Source organism: Cottoperca gobio, chromosome 2 (genome assembly GCF_900634415.1).
Source record: "Cottoperca gobio chromosome 2, fCotGob3.1, whole genome shotgun sequence".
NCBI lineage: Eukaryota > Metazoa > Chordata > Actinopteri > Perciformes > Bovichtidae > Cottoperca > Cottoperca gobio.
The window spans coordinates 7,573,770-7,588,274 of record NC_041356.1 but is presented as its reverse complement, the minus strand read 5'-3'; the positions used below and the strand labels follow the sequence as shown (position 1 = coordinate 7,588,274).

The 14,505-nt window shown below is 41.7% G+C and overlaps 2 protein-coding genes across 2 annotated transcripts in view; both read left to right on the top strand.

The window, feature by feature from the left end:
* The first annotated feature begins 2,054 nt into the window (after positions 1-2,054).
* Positions 2,055-8,597, top strand: cyyr1 (cysteine/tyrosine-rich 1). The gene is made up of 4 exons (XM_029449609.1): positions 2,055-2,469; positions 4,888-4,987; positions 5,689-5,849; positions 7,414-8,597. Exons 1-4 carry the CDS (start codon positions 2,388-2,390, stop codon positions 7,545-7,547), a joined length of 477 nt encoding a protein of 158 aa, XP_029305469.1. The 5' UTR covers positions 2,055-2,387; the 3' UTR covers positions 7,548-8,597.
* A 251-nt stretch (positions 8,598-8,848) lies between these two features.
* Positions 8,849-14,505, top strand: part of appa (amyloid beta (A4) precursor protein a) — a 30,416-nt gene continuing 24,759 nt past the window's right edge. The window contains 1 exon segment of the mRNA XM_029449412.1: positions 8,849-9,071. Within this exon segment, the coding sequence (XP_029305272.1) occupies positions 9,012-9,071 (60 nt within the window). The 5' untranslated portion in view covers positions 8,849-9,011.

Genomic DNA, 14,505 nt, shown 5'->3' with positions numbered 1-14,505 from the left:
GATAAACCATTACATTTAGAAAGTCAGTGATGTATTTTTGCCACAGTGCATCCGAGTTATGATTGCATCTCTACCTTGTTTTGCTCTATTTTAATACGTTCATAGCTTACATTGCATGTCCCCTGAACTTTATGAACCCCAGCTGGGAGCAGAACATACCTCAGTACCATCACTAAAAGCTCAAACTTGTGTGGCACTTCCTTTTGGGCCCTGAGGAAGATGATCTCCCGCCTTGTCGGCTCCCACTGCAGCACAAAGGAAATCATTATCCTGTAATTATGGATGGTTAGGAAGAAGATTGGCCATCTCTGTAATCAGCATAATAGCATAATGTGTCACCAGAGTCTCTAAGCCTAAACAACTGACGTAGGCGAGGATGTATGTTTTTTCTTCCGACTTTGCGATTGACAAAGAAAAACACACAATTTGGGAGGAAAATGTCAGCATTAATATGTACGCCTGTAATGAAACCAGCGCCTACTTTTTTACCTGCTTGTTTTTTTTTGTGCCTCAGCGTCACATCATTACAGCTTGAAAGAAACATCTGGAAGGCATTATGAATCACCGCTGCTCAATGTGGGTGGCATTTCCGAGAACTAAATTATCTTCATCCTTATGCCACCCTTGGCTGCTCATAAAAGTTTGTTTAAATCATGGCAAATCTGATCTTGAATAGAAACAGTATTCACATTTAAGAATCTAAATATGTTAAGGCCAAAAGCTTCATTAGGTCAAACACATAACGGCAGTGTCATGTGATCATTTTTGGATGGTGCACTTCTACAGTGGATAACGTTCACAGCCTACTAGGGGCCTTTCAGAACAGTAATTTAGCTCTTTAATTGTCAGTTTTATGGCTGTAGTTAAGTCCCTACAGGTTAGCACAAGTGGCATTTTCATCCAAAGTATTCCCAGCACAGAGGGAGGGGTGTGGTGGTGGTCTGCCCCTGCAAAACGTGTGTCTACAGCTGCAACAGTATCCTTTCAGCACTAAAAGAAAGATTTTTCCCCCTTGTATTTTGCTCTTTATATATTATTACTGATCCTCCCCACCGAGTGTAGTGTGACTTCTAGGCATGGTGCGAGTCTGCTCGAGGACTCCTGGCAAAAACTACAAAGACTCTAATCAGCTGTACTTGGTCTTTTACATGGGCCTGTTTGAGTGTTTTTGACATGTCACCTATGTGTTGCAGAAGTGTTAATTGGATAAAGTTGTCACGTTAACCCACGCCTGACACAATGGCTCCGGGACACATTTAAATCTAACAACAAAAAGTAGTGCGTCTGGAGATGTTTTGGTGTCCTGAAAATAGCCGTGTCGTCACTCAGGTGTGAAAGCGACATGCTGTGACGCCCTGAGCTGAATCCTCTTTCATCTTTAAAGTCGTGATGTGACTTCAATAGCACGTGAAGCAGGGGACTCGCGCACATACATAGAACCCTGAAACCCAGACGTATTTCCTCTCGCTGCATCAAGCCTGACAGACATAACGACGCTAAGATCTTCAAAATAAAAGCACAAACGAATGTCAAATCCATTAAATATGACTATTACTAGACTAATACTATTTACTTCACTTATTATCAATAAGGGTTCGCACCTCTATGATATAGGCCTACTTAAAAACATGTTTATAGCCATTCATTCTAGGGCTGCAACAAACGATTATTTATTTGCTATCTATTAATTGTTTGAATCAATTAATCGTTTGGCCTATAAAATGTCAGAAACTAATGAAATATTTCCAAGTTAATGTCTTTAAATGCCTTGTTTTGTCAGAAGACATTCACTTTAATATAATATAAAACAGAGAAAAGCAGGAAACCTCCATTTTGATTAATCGATTATCCCAATAGTTTGCGAAAATATTGTCTGTCAATCAATTGTTGCAGCTCTAATTCATTTGTAAAGCAATTTAGCAAAGTAATAATTTATCTTAATTGTTTCAAAATAATGTACACCGCCATATCAATTAGAGTCTTATTTTGAAAATATCGACGATACGTTTTTTGTGTCATATTGTGGCTGACTTCATACTGCTCTGTCTCTCCCTCTCCCTCCTCAGTGTGAACTCAACATGGTAATTTGAGCAAACGGGGGAGGGGAGTGGAATAAAAACCTCAGCAGTCAGTCAGAGGTGTGGGGACAGACGGAGCAGAAAAGACGCTCACACGTGGAGGAACAAACGGAGCTTCACTTTTATTAAGGGGACATATTACCCGAAGTCTTAACGAGCAGTCGGCTGCTGTCTTTAAATGGGCACAACAATGCTCCTGGAAGAGACAAATAGGTGACTGGAAAGAAGCGCTTTCTTGTTATCTTCTGCCATTGATTAAGAAAATAAAAGCAGCCCAGAAAGTGGGCACACAGCAGGGAGAGCAGGGTTATGGAAAACCCCTGGAGGAGGAGGACGCAGGCGGGGAGATGGAAGTTGCTGAGGAACTCGCTGCTGCTTTGTTTATTCACGGGTGAGTTTTGTTTCACTTTAAATACACTTCTAAGCAGTCACATATCCAGAATTGACCACTTTATTTTATGTTTGTTTTTTTTATTCCATCCTATCCAGAGTCGGGGAAGTTAAGAAAAGTCCGATTTTATTATGATCACTTTTTGGGAACCAGCACTTTAGATGTGTTTCCCTCCAAACAAAAGCACTCCTGGAAATGTGTTAATCTGAGGGAAGTCTGGTACAGTGATGTGGGGGGGGCAGGGGCAGGGGAGAGGACTAGCTGGTGGTGTGTGTGTGAAAAGAGGTGGGGGGGATGAAGGACATAGTGCCATTGTCTCCCAGCGTGTGGAGAGACAGGAGCCAGGACCTCTGAGGACCACCCATACAGAGCCAGAAGTCTGCTTTTGAGACCTCATGCCAGCATTGACATGGAAATATCGCAGCTTTTCTGCAGTGGTGTAGTGTAAATGTAATGTAATGTCTTAAAAGTGCAAAAAAAAAAACCTTGTTGTTCGCTTCCAATTTAGATTTCAAAGACCTTTCTGCATCATAAAGGTATGCACACTCACTGCGTCCTCACTTTATATAACACAGTGCAAGTTATTTCAGAAAAGCATCTTCCTGCAGTAATTACAAGGCAGGACTCTTCTCTCAGTATGTGAACTCAAGCCTGGAAATGTGCATACATGCCTCCAGGCACACATCATTTGAGTGAGTGATTGCTGAGAGAACGCAGATCTTCGGCAGAGACTCACACATGCACAGAGAGTTTGTTTTCTTTGCAGTGTCCTTCATTTGAAGTGCTCTCTCTGGATTGTGAGAGACTGTCAGCCTTCCAGACGGCAGCGAAAATATTAAATATCCCAGCCTGCCGGGTGAAAAGCCTTCAGATGAGAGAGAGGCTTGTGTCAAGGCAGCAGGTTGAGACGAGTACAGAGAAGCACAGCTGTGTGTACAATGCTTTTGAATATGGAGGCTTTGGCAGAGCAGGATGGGGTGGGGGGTAATAACAAACCACGTTAATCACGCGCACACAAAAAGCGTGAAATAGATCCTGCGAAAACCACGTCTGCTCGCAGCAGGTATAAGCACGTGGGATGTAAAATGATCATGAATTGAGTCAGAAATGATAAATGATAACTCTTAAATCATCTTAATTTTACCCCCCGTGCAACTCCTGAACAGCCCTCTGTATTTCTGTTAAAGGCACCGCAGTGATGTAGTATTACACTTCCTGATTCACAAAAGGCTCAGATCCTGAGCATGGGTCAAACTCCAAAACCACTGGATCCTCCACGTCCCATAATGCAACTCTACCTGACATCATAAGGATTATATTCCCTACCTGTTAGGCGTAAATTTACCCATGTGTGTGAAATTGGAAAGCCCCTTTTAAACCCGGAGAAATCATTTCAATCTGATTTTAATTCATTTTTAATGACGATTAACATTTTTCCAACTCCAAACTCCTCATCTGATCCTGATCTGTCCATCGAGTTTCATCCAGTTCCTCTCAATAATACTCAACAATATCCCCTGTCCTGACAAAACAAAACAAACCAATCGACAAATGGGTGAAAACTTTAACAAGAAAAGATTTTGCAGCTTATTATGTCCTCCAAATTCGAAACAAAGACAACTGAACACACTCTACAGTCAAAGGAAAAGTGGTTGTTTCTTCAGGCTGTGTCACAGATTTGTCAGCTTCATCTGGTTTGCAGCCCACAGTGTTTGATTCAGCTGGTCGGACATGTGGCTTGATTTGCTGCCTCAGTCAGCCCAGACATGGAAAAATAAATCAAGCATGTCTACTATTAACTGAGTGAAATGCTGCGTGGCTCTTACATAGCAACTGTTGCCGTGTAATCATTCATCCTTTACATGTGATCAGAATCTCTTGGAGACGATTTGTAATCGTGATTTGAATTCAAGAAAAGGAGCAAAGATTACATCAGATTTGATATTTTAAAAGTCTTAAATACAATAATACAGGCTTAGCAGGAGTTCCTGGGCTTATCAGAACAAGACCCAAGGCCCCAGTGTGAGTTCATTACGGAGATCTTCTTTTGTTCTTATTTCCCCCGACGCTCCACAGGTATTGATTGCTTCTTTTTTAAAACCGACAAGTGCTTCTCCACTTCTCTGAGCGCATAATAAACTGCCAGTCTTCACGCTTTTAAACCTGTCTTTGAAGGTATACATAAGAGGCTAAAGGTTGAGGTTGTGTGCTTCTTAGGTCAATCGCTCTTTATACCTCTTTTTTTAATTAATTGGTTATAATACTAAAGTGCTCAATGTGTTTCTTAAAGACTTTCTTTCAGGCTTCATCTGTGCAAAATGACTTTGCTCTCTCTTTCTGGTGAATTCTGGCTCCACAAAATGTAACATCCTGCACCAGCAGCTTCTAAAATGCAGTGTGTGGATGTGTGTGTTGCAGGCAGCAGTGAAGCCCAGTGTGAGGGCTGTATAGAGTATTGCTGCGATGGATCGCCGCCTTTCTGCTGCTCCTACTACGCCTACGTGGGTGACGTCCTCTCGTAAGTGTACGCACAGACACAGCTAGCAGATTATGAGCACGCTCTGATTATCTGCATACAGGTTTGGGGCAGTTCTGCTTCTGGAAGTAAAGAAGCAATTTCTGCCATTTTTGAATGAAAAGTTACTTTCAGTTAATAACTTTTGATAAGTCGACTAATTGTTGCAGCTCTAGTTCAAATGAGACCGAACCACTTAAGTCACACACCAGCTGTTTTAACATGCCAGGACACCCTTCAGAGGTCTCACCTTTGACCTCTTTTTCCCTTGATTCAGCACAGCTGCTTTAACGCTTTCACCCAGTTCTCGGACTTGTTGTGTTTTAGTTTTTAATGATCCGTGTATTGTATAAAATTGTATATTTGTAATGTGCAAAATATTGAATGACTTGGGGGGGGTGGAGAGTCAGTTTCCTTCTGACATGTTGACTATGAAGACGTAACTAAACTGTGATGAGTTTTATCTACGCAATAGAGCCAACAGACTCCTCTGCAGTGAACACATCATCCTCACACACTTTGCACACACACACATCACACACACATCACACTGCTGCGTTACATCCGATGCTGCAGTCCATCTCCATGGCAGCAACTTAGAAGTATTGGTGACATGTCCGTTTGAGACAGCTGCCTCCTTTCACACTCTCTGTGTGTGTGTGTGTGTGTGTGTGTGTGTGTGTGTGTGTGTGTGTGTTTTCCAGGGGCACCGCTATCTCCGGTATCGTCTTCGGCGTGGTGTTTCTGATGGGGGCGGTGGCAGCCTTGTTCCTGTGCGTGTGTATGTGCATGAAGAACGGGCGGGGCGCGCGGGTCGGCGTGTTCAGCACCTCCTACATCAACACTGTGACGCAGGGTTACCCAGGTGGGTCGACAGGGGCCTCACACACACAAAGAATATAGTATTATAAATTATTACCACTAATAAAGCATTTGTCACAATTTTAAACTTATACAGCTTTCAAAAGATTTTTTTTAAAGCAAAGTTATTCTTAATTACTTATCTTTAATGCACAATTAAATGATTTATTAAAACTACTTAGTTACAACTTTTAAAGTATGACTTATCAGAACGTGGTACCAACTTATCACACACACCTTTTTTAATAATTTGTTACTGACTTATAAAGTACTACTAAATGATGTGGTAATATTCATAATGCATTATAACTTTATATAGTATGACTTATCAGACTGGTTCCAACTTTATTTGTCAGTTTCCATTTCACATTCTGCCACGGTGACACTTTATCTGCTGTCCTCAGGCGACCACGTATGAAAAGAAAACAGCAGAATGGGTGTACTGTGTTACAGGATCCACCTCGGCCTTGAGCATAATTCTTGACAAGTAACACAAAGAGAGATTCTTTTCAGAAGGGAAGGTTTCAGACTTAACAATGAGCTCTGTTCAAGCAGTTAAGACATTAATACTCCCAAATGTCCTGTAAGCATGATTTTTCCCCCCACCGTCCGCTCTCACCGCTTCACGTCTGTTCCACCCTGTTACCGCTTGAAAGGGAGCAAAGCGACGACAATGTCCCCACATTGTCCTCGCAGGTACATCAGAGTCTGTACTCTGAATATGCTGCTCTTTCTGGGGCTCATCATTTATTCATCACGCTTCATTCTCCTCTGTGTATCGCCTTCATGCTACGCTGGATCGCCACTCTGCGCTCAGCCCTGCAGCTCTGATCATGTTTCATAAACATAGTGCTAAAACACACAAAGCAATGCAATATAAATGCATGTGCGTATATCTACAGTGATATGAATTATTTTCTGTCTTGACGAAGGATGTGACGTGCACTTATTTTCCACTAACATGAGTTAATCTATATTAATATATGATTTAAATTGACTTAGTTAGTGGCCCTTATATTATTTACTAGTTTATTTACATAATAGTGCTTTAAAGATATAAAATATTCATTAAGTTGCTTTTTTCTCATGTTGCAAGGTCTCATTCTGAGCTTCACAGCCGTTACTTGAACATTTTAAAATAAAGGGTCCTCCTATAACGTGTTAGACTGTACGTTATTAATAATAATGGTGTCATAAATGTGAGGTTTTTCTGATGCAACCCTTTGGTTTGGAGCTGGGCTCCATCCATTCATCTTTTCTTTCATCTCTTCTGCTTTGATGTTTCAGTGAATAATGTAAGTTCCCCTGGTGAGACTGATGTATCGTGGTCAACAAAAGGACTTTTTTGCTGCCAGATTTTCCTCAGGTTTAGTCAAAGTCCCGTCCTCCAGAGAGTGCAGTTTCGTGGTTTAACCACTAGAGGGTGCAACTGTCCCATTAAAGTCTTTGTTAAATGGGAGCTGGTTTCCTCACCTTTTTAACGTGTGGAAGTTTGTAATCATGGAGGAACTAAATGTGTTTGACCTACCTGCTAAACTTCTTTATTTATTTCTCTTTCTCAAACTCAGGTCCTCCACCTCCGTACACCTACGACTACGAGATGTACCCTCCCTCGCTGCACCCCCCGCCTTACACTCCAACTCAGCCTCGGTCGGCCAACTACTCCCCTCCTCCTCCGTACCCCGGCTGCACCCGCAAGTGAAATGCCCTGAATAGATCATCTACCTGCCAGCTCAAAAGAAACTGTCATGGCCTATGTTTCCGGACCTGGATGGTTGTACATCTTTGGCCTCGAACAGGGTTAATCACAATTTAAGGATCCCGCATACATTTCCACATTTAAAAAAAGGGTGGCCCAGTGCAACATTGTTCAGCAGGCCAGAACTCCCAGCTACGAGTTGTCACTGCATTTCTGCTGGAGTCTTGAAATTAATAATAGTTGAACACAATGTTGGTCAGAACGGCCCACATTCTGATAGACTTAACTGTTAGCAGCCGTGCTAGCCTGCAGCCTCCCCGCTAATAACCAAAATTCTTATCCGTCCCCGGCTGTGCACATCAAAGGCACCTCGCCACTTTGATGAAGGTGAAGACCACTTTTGTCAGGATGGAGGGGAACCTCACATCTCACATTTCACATCTTACATTTTTTTTTTAAAGGTAATACAAATGAAGCTTTATTATGTTTCTTAAACTCTTTAAGACAGAAAGTATTTCCAGGACACAGTGTAGACTCTGCTTTTATGAAAAGTTACCTATTTTTAATAAAACTTGATTAATGTCAGCGAGTGAGGTGGATTAATGCCATGTGTAGACATAAAGACTTGAACATAATGCATAATACTGACTTTAATGGCTACTTGAGAGGACTGAGTCATTGGTAATGGACTGTATTTTATTGCCTTACTTGAAACATTGTGAGGGTGAAAACTGAAATGGGGGGGAAAACATTTTTTTGTTGAAAATAATTCACCCAGTTCAGTTTTCAAAATTGTGGAAAATAAGAAAATTCTTGAAAATTGTGAAGCATTCATACTTTTTGAATTGCAGTTGTAGGCTAATTATAGTTTGTAATTGAGAGTGGATTGGCCTCACTGCTATGACTGATACATGTGATGGATGACTGTGAATGACGGAAGGGATTTAACTGTAATATTAATGAGTCAGGTAAATTAATTTGTGTTTCTTTACTGTTTCAGTGCCTGTGTTGTAAATTAAAGATGTGATTAAAACGTTTTTAATGTATAAAAAATGACACCTTCATATGAATGATCAATTCTGCGCGCATGTGTGCACGTGCTTTGGCTTTAACAATGGGTCTTAAAACAGGAATGTATGTGCACGTGGCTGTTGGTGGAGGCTACATGCGCGTGAGTTCAGAGTATAATAGATAAAAAAACATGTGCATGTGCGTCAGAAAGATAACGTGTGTATGTGAGCGATAGACTGCGTGTTTGTGTGCGTGCGCGCGCGCGTGTGTGTGTGCGTTAATCCCACTCCACTGTGGTCAGGTGATCCGTTGCAGAGCAGCTGTGCAGCCTCGGTATCGCTCACCATCAGACAACGGGAGTCACCGGCGCTGAACACACTCAGTTTCTCACCCGAAGCACACGTTAAACTGTTCGGTGAAACGCCGCCTTTAGGAGCGTCGTGTCAGCGAAACGACATGGGGGACCGAGTAGCTTTACTGCTGCTGGTTGTAGCGGCTTCGGCTCTGGCTGCCGAGGTAAGAAAATACGTTTTTTGTGTAGTATTTCCACCATATTGTTGCTATCAGCTGCGTCAAGCTAGCTAGAGTTAGCTTCAACTAGACCGGAAGATAGGCGCTTGCCCTTTCAGAGTTAAAGCTTAGATTCTATTTGACTTCAATCAAAGTAACTAAATGATTTTAAAGATCAACACACACATTATCTGGACACACAACATGGCCGGCATCCTAACACCAAAAACTCGATTATAGGGATTACGTTTGAGCGCCAAGCATCGTTGATGACAAATGCAATAGCCAGGTCTACTGTCTCCGATCTCCCGTCCTTATTTCATTTTCCTGCACCCCCGACAATATCCAGGAGTAGAGGTATAGCCGATTAGGTAATAGCTTGGTTATTTGAGCTACTTAAAGAGTACAGCTGACACGGCAGGTACATACAGCTATTTTATGTTGAAGGTTTTAACCGGAAGTCTTGTATAAAAGGCTAGCTGGTTTGACACTGATTGTGAATACTTCGGTAATTCCAAATAAATTTCGCTGTTTCGTACAACACCACGTAAATATTCAGATATTTTGTTAGTATAAGTACCTCACTGGAAACACAAAATATAGACAAATAACGTGTGTTTATTTCAAATACCCCTGTTCCGATGCTCCGTTTTTTTTCCTCTCGCGCAAAGTCTCCCTTTTAAGCGTGTGGTGATTTATTGAGAATATGTGACAATCTCCGTCACTATTGATTTAAAGCTGCGCTCATAATGTGTCCTTTTACATTGTGTGTAAAACTAGGAAGCAAGTAGCTTTTTTTTCCGATTTAAAATGTTACAAACAAGTTGGATTTGTCAACAAATTACGTACCCTCAATAACACTGCGCAAATGGCTTCCGCGCGCTGCTGTTATACAACGCGTATTACCTGTAAGTAGGGCTAATGTAATGTCCTTTAAACTCATTACAGGGAATAAATGAAAAGCGTATTGTCTCATTTTCCATATCCCGAGGGCTCATTTTTAAGGGAGTGGGCGTGTTTTGGGAATGAAAATAAGTCAATAAGACGTCGTGTTGCCTCATAATGAAGACTTGACGCCTGATTCTGCCTGAAATTAAGTAAATGAACTCGTGCATTTGGCAGAATCCCCGGAAACAAACGTTATAAACGCTCTCCCTCATATTTCAGTCTGATGGTAGAGAATAGAGAAGTAAGATGGCGGCGGTGCACTGCAGCATTTATCGAGGGAAACTGGGAAGCCAACAGGAGCGTTGACTCTCATTGTTGCCTTTCAAGCTGTGTTATAACCCCATGGTACAGGTTGGGGTTATGTCCCTTTTGGAAATATAAGATATTCTTTAATAATGTATACACAAGTTTCACAAAATCTCTGCTCATCCATTTTCCAAGCGTCTTTGCCAAAAAAAATACAGCTTTGTGAATAGCTACACTGCAAAAAATATCTATTTTTTAACACGTCAGTTTCTTGCTCTTGCACAAATGTGTCACTGAAATGTGAAATATTTCCAGTTAGTTCATCAAATACAGTCATTTTCAACACTCGTGCAAATGTTATATCGTCATTGTCAGTTGTGTAATCTTGATACTGTGTGGTTTTAATGCTTAGTTCCTCTTTTTAAGGCAAACTTTGTTTCAGGAAATAACCCCACACATTTGAAACATAGGGATTTTCCCAACCGAGAATATTTTTCACCTATTTTAACATTTTGAATAGTGAATATACTGTATGCAGCGTGGCCTTGTTGTGAGAAAGATTACACATTCCTGTAACCACCAGTACACATTGTTTCTGCTGGGAGCTGCAATTGTGGCTCAGGAGCAGCTGCTGTCTGTTGTAACAATTATAGCTCGTATACATGATAAATGAGTTACTTGTAATAGATCGATAGTGCCAAACAATGACTATTATACTCCATTTAGGCCTCTTGATTTTGCTGTCCCGGCCATTTCTGTTCAGCCTTTTTCTTCAGATGAATCGGGTGAAATGTGGCAGCCGACCTTGATTTGTTTCCTGCACGTAGCCTATAATCAGTGGACTTGAAATGAATAGTTTGGGCTGCTCTTCAAGCAGAGCGGTGGCTTTGTTTGTCAGCCATTGCTTAGCTTACTTAAGGAGTCCTCTATTTACATTAAAAAAAAAAACCCCTCAAAGGCAGGAGTGATGAGATAGATAAAGTTGTTTAAAATTTTGGGAATTTAAGCGAGATTAAATCCGACTTGAAAACGACATGTTGCAAGTTTCTGATCTTGTTAGGGCTTGTTTATAGCCCTCATGACCGCCCCACACAAACACACACTCATAGCTCTAGGAAGCTGCTTTTTCCTGACGGGGCCTGCGGTGTGGAGCGTGGGAGTTGGATGCCAGCCTTTGTGTATTTGTGAATCTTTGGGAAATGGCTCTTGGATGGGTGCAGGCAGTCTGTTTGTGTGCATACTGCAGTCTTTCAGCCTGGGGCGGACCAGCCCTCTCCCCTTATTAGTGAGTTTAATGCCATTATGCCTGTTGGCGCTGCCAGTGTTTCTCTCTGGCACCTTCTCTGCTGCTCACGCTGCAGTTTCAACTCTTTGAAGGAGAAAATCCACCTGATACAAATATATCTTCTCTCCATTTTCTTATTTTACTATCCCACTGTCACCTGTCACCTGTCACATCTACTTCAGGTTGATAGGAGATAGTTTAAACGTTGTGCTAAACCCAGGGCTTCCAGTATACATGCAGATAGCAGAAGTGTTGTGACAGTTTTTACACTTAAGAAACCTGTTTAATTCAAATCAAGTGTCTTATAGATGTGATGAAATCAGGTCAACTGAGACTAATGTCAGTGAATAATTCAGTTTATCAGTCTCTGGATATTTTTCTGATTCTGACAGACTGACACAAACAACCTGATGTTTGCTGTTGTGTTTTCATCTGCTATCGAACTCCACAGGGACTGCACTGGACATATCTTCTAATGTCACATCTAGAGCTCAAACGATTAGTCAATTTATTGATTAGTCGCTCGACAGAAAATCAACAGCCCTATTTGGAAAATTGATTATCTTCTGCTTTTCTCAGACTCATACGATAGTAAACTGAATATCTCTGGATTTTAGGCTGTTGTTTGGGACAAAACAAGACATTTGAAGACACAAAAAGCTATTTTAAATATGAAATAATCATTTAAGTAAGTTAAACTGGCTGGTTTCAGTAATAAAGACAGCAGTCACTGAGGTTATATCAGTTTGTCATGCTGTGCCTGTCTTTCCTCCTCTCAGTAAACAGTGGATATTGTCAAATGACAGGACTGGATGTCCTCTTTATAATGAGACATGAGAGGAGTTTGTCTCCAGCGCTCCCTGTTTTTTGTCTCTCCCTCATTTTGTTTTCTAAAAGTCCTTCATGTCCAACCGGTTGGGAAAATAGTTGGCTGTAAAAATTCCTTGTTCAAACATCCACATTGTCCATCTTGGTTGTGTCAACAACAGCAATGACACAGCAGCACTGCCAATTAATGTTCCCCCCGTATCCCCCGCTGTCTGTTCTGGAGAAAAGAATTCCTGACCTTTTGATACTGTTGTTTCTGTTGTCATGGTCCCTGGAAACGGGGATGGCGCTGATGTGTTGTCTTTTGGAGCCGCGTAAACTAAGCTTCCCTGGTCGAGAACATTGAATTTGGTTTTTACCTGGTAATCTTTGCTTTCTTCTTCGTGCCATACTTCCCTGAGTCTTCTTTGTGTGTTCATAATGTGTTTTCCTACTGAAAGGTAGCATCCCCCTCTCAAAGCACGGGAGGAATCTGGTAGTGCTGATTTCGGCGGTAACAGCCCACTGCGTCGCTCAAAGGCCTGCTTTGTGCTGAGCACACTGACCTCTGAATGAGATACTGGGGAGGAATGCAAGAAGGTTTGATTAGATCCAACAAATACCTGATGGCACATGAAGCTGTCTTTCCTCGCTTGTTGACTAAGGAGAACTTTCAGATTCAGGTCACGCACAAAATTAACATTTGCCTCCCGTTAACTTCTATTCTATGCACGTGACAATTTTGCATCGTGTGGAGCACAACTATTTCCTCAGCAGGAGATGGTCACTCGCCTGCATGGAGATGTTGCCTCACTTTCAATCTCTAATTGATCTTGCCCACCTCTTCCTCGTTATTACCGGCTCATAATTATCCCTAATGGGTCAAACATGTAACAATCTTAGCTTTATTGCCGGGTAGTCATCGGGGAACACGCCGCTCTCCCTCCCACTTCTCATATTAGAGCAAATCTCCCACTCGGCAGCACCATTCATCACCATCGGAGCGTTATTTCCATCTGTAAATATCAGCAGTGCGCTACGAAGACGCACTCTTCATTTCACTGCTGCTGAGTAAGCATCTGTTGGTACAGAATCTGAATAATAAGCCCGAGAAACAAGTCGCCCCGACCTGCGCAATTACTCAGCAGCAGCATCGAGTGCACCCAGCTTTCACCACATCAGCGAGGAAGCTGCACACACACTCATGGGCTCCATCTGGAAACCATGTTCCTGCAATTTCTTGTTAAGGCGTCAACGCTTTTATAGCTCCATCATAGGTGTCCCAGTCAAGGCTGTGATGTGCTGTATGACCTCGACTGTAATAATCTGACCAAGGCCAATACGATCAAGTTTTAATCTTGGATCACGCAGATGCAACATTATCAGAGTGTGATGGATGAATCAGTATATACATTGAAGTGTAGATTTACGCCCTTGTGACTAACGGATGGTGCTGCAATCAGTACATGATGATTTATGACGTGTGTGTGTGTGTGTGTGTGTGTGTGTGTCGTCACACATCATGACTCGTACCCGCCTGGCACTCGGCGGTTGTTTGACTTAATGGTGCAGCCGATCCAACAGGCTCCTTGTGTCTTCTCTGTCGGGTCCCAGACTGGAGGTGTAATGAAGCAAATAAACCGGCTCACCTCCTCTTAAGCTTTCAGTTATAAGAGAGGAGCCCAGCACAGGTACCGCCCACACTTTTGTCCCTGGGAATTTATTCTGGGTGAAGTGCATTAAAGCTGATATGAAGTGGCACCACAAATTCATTCTGGAGATATCTCTGTGAAACCAGAGTGGCATACAGCACATTTGATACCTCCGTACTAAAAATAAATTAAAAAAACATACAACAAAGTGGGTTAGAAAAAGATTCTCTACGTGCATATAGACTATCAATAAATAAGCTAAAATGCCCTGTATGAAACTGTATGAAAGTATTATCAGCCAAATGTACTTAAAGTGCACATTCTGCACAACAGCCCATTTCAGAATAATATATTTTATACTATTGAATACTAATCAGTGCTGCATTACTGTGTTAAAGGAGAATCTTTTCACTGCCAGATAGCTCTTTCTTATTTCACCTTGGGATGAATAAAGCTTCATCTTAACCTGTAATAAAACATAATTAATTGTTGATTATATTTT

Coding starts and splice junctions, on each gene's coding strand:
- cyyr1 (XM_029449609.1), top strand. CDS start 2,388: ATGGAAAACCCCTGGAGGAGGAGGACGCAGGCGGGGAGATGGAAGTTG. Junction 4,988..5,688: donor TACGTGGGTGACGTCCTCTC/GTAAGTGTACGC, acceptor TGTGTTTTCCAG/GGGCACCGCTATCTCCGGTA. Junction 5,850..7,413: donor TGTGACGCAGGGTTACCCAG/GTGGGTCGACAG, acceptor TCTCAAACTCAG/GTCCTCCACCTCCGTACACC.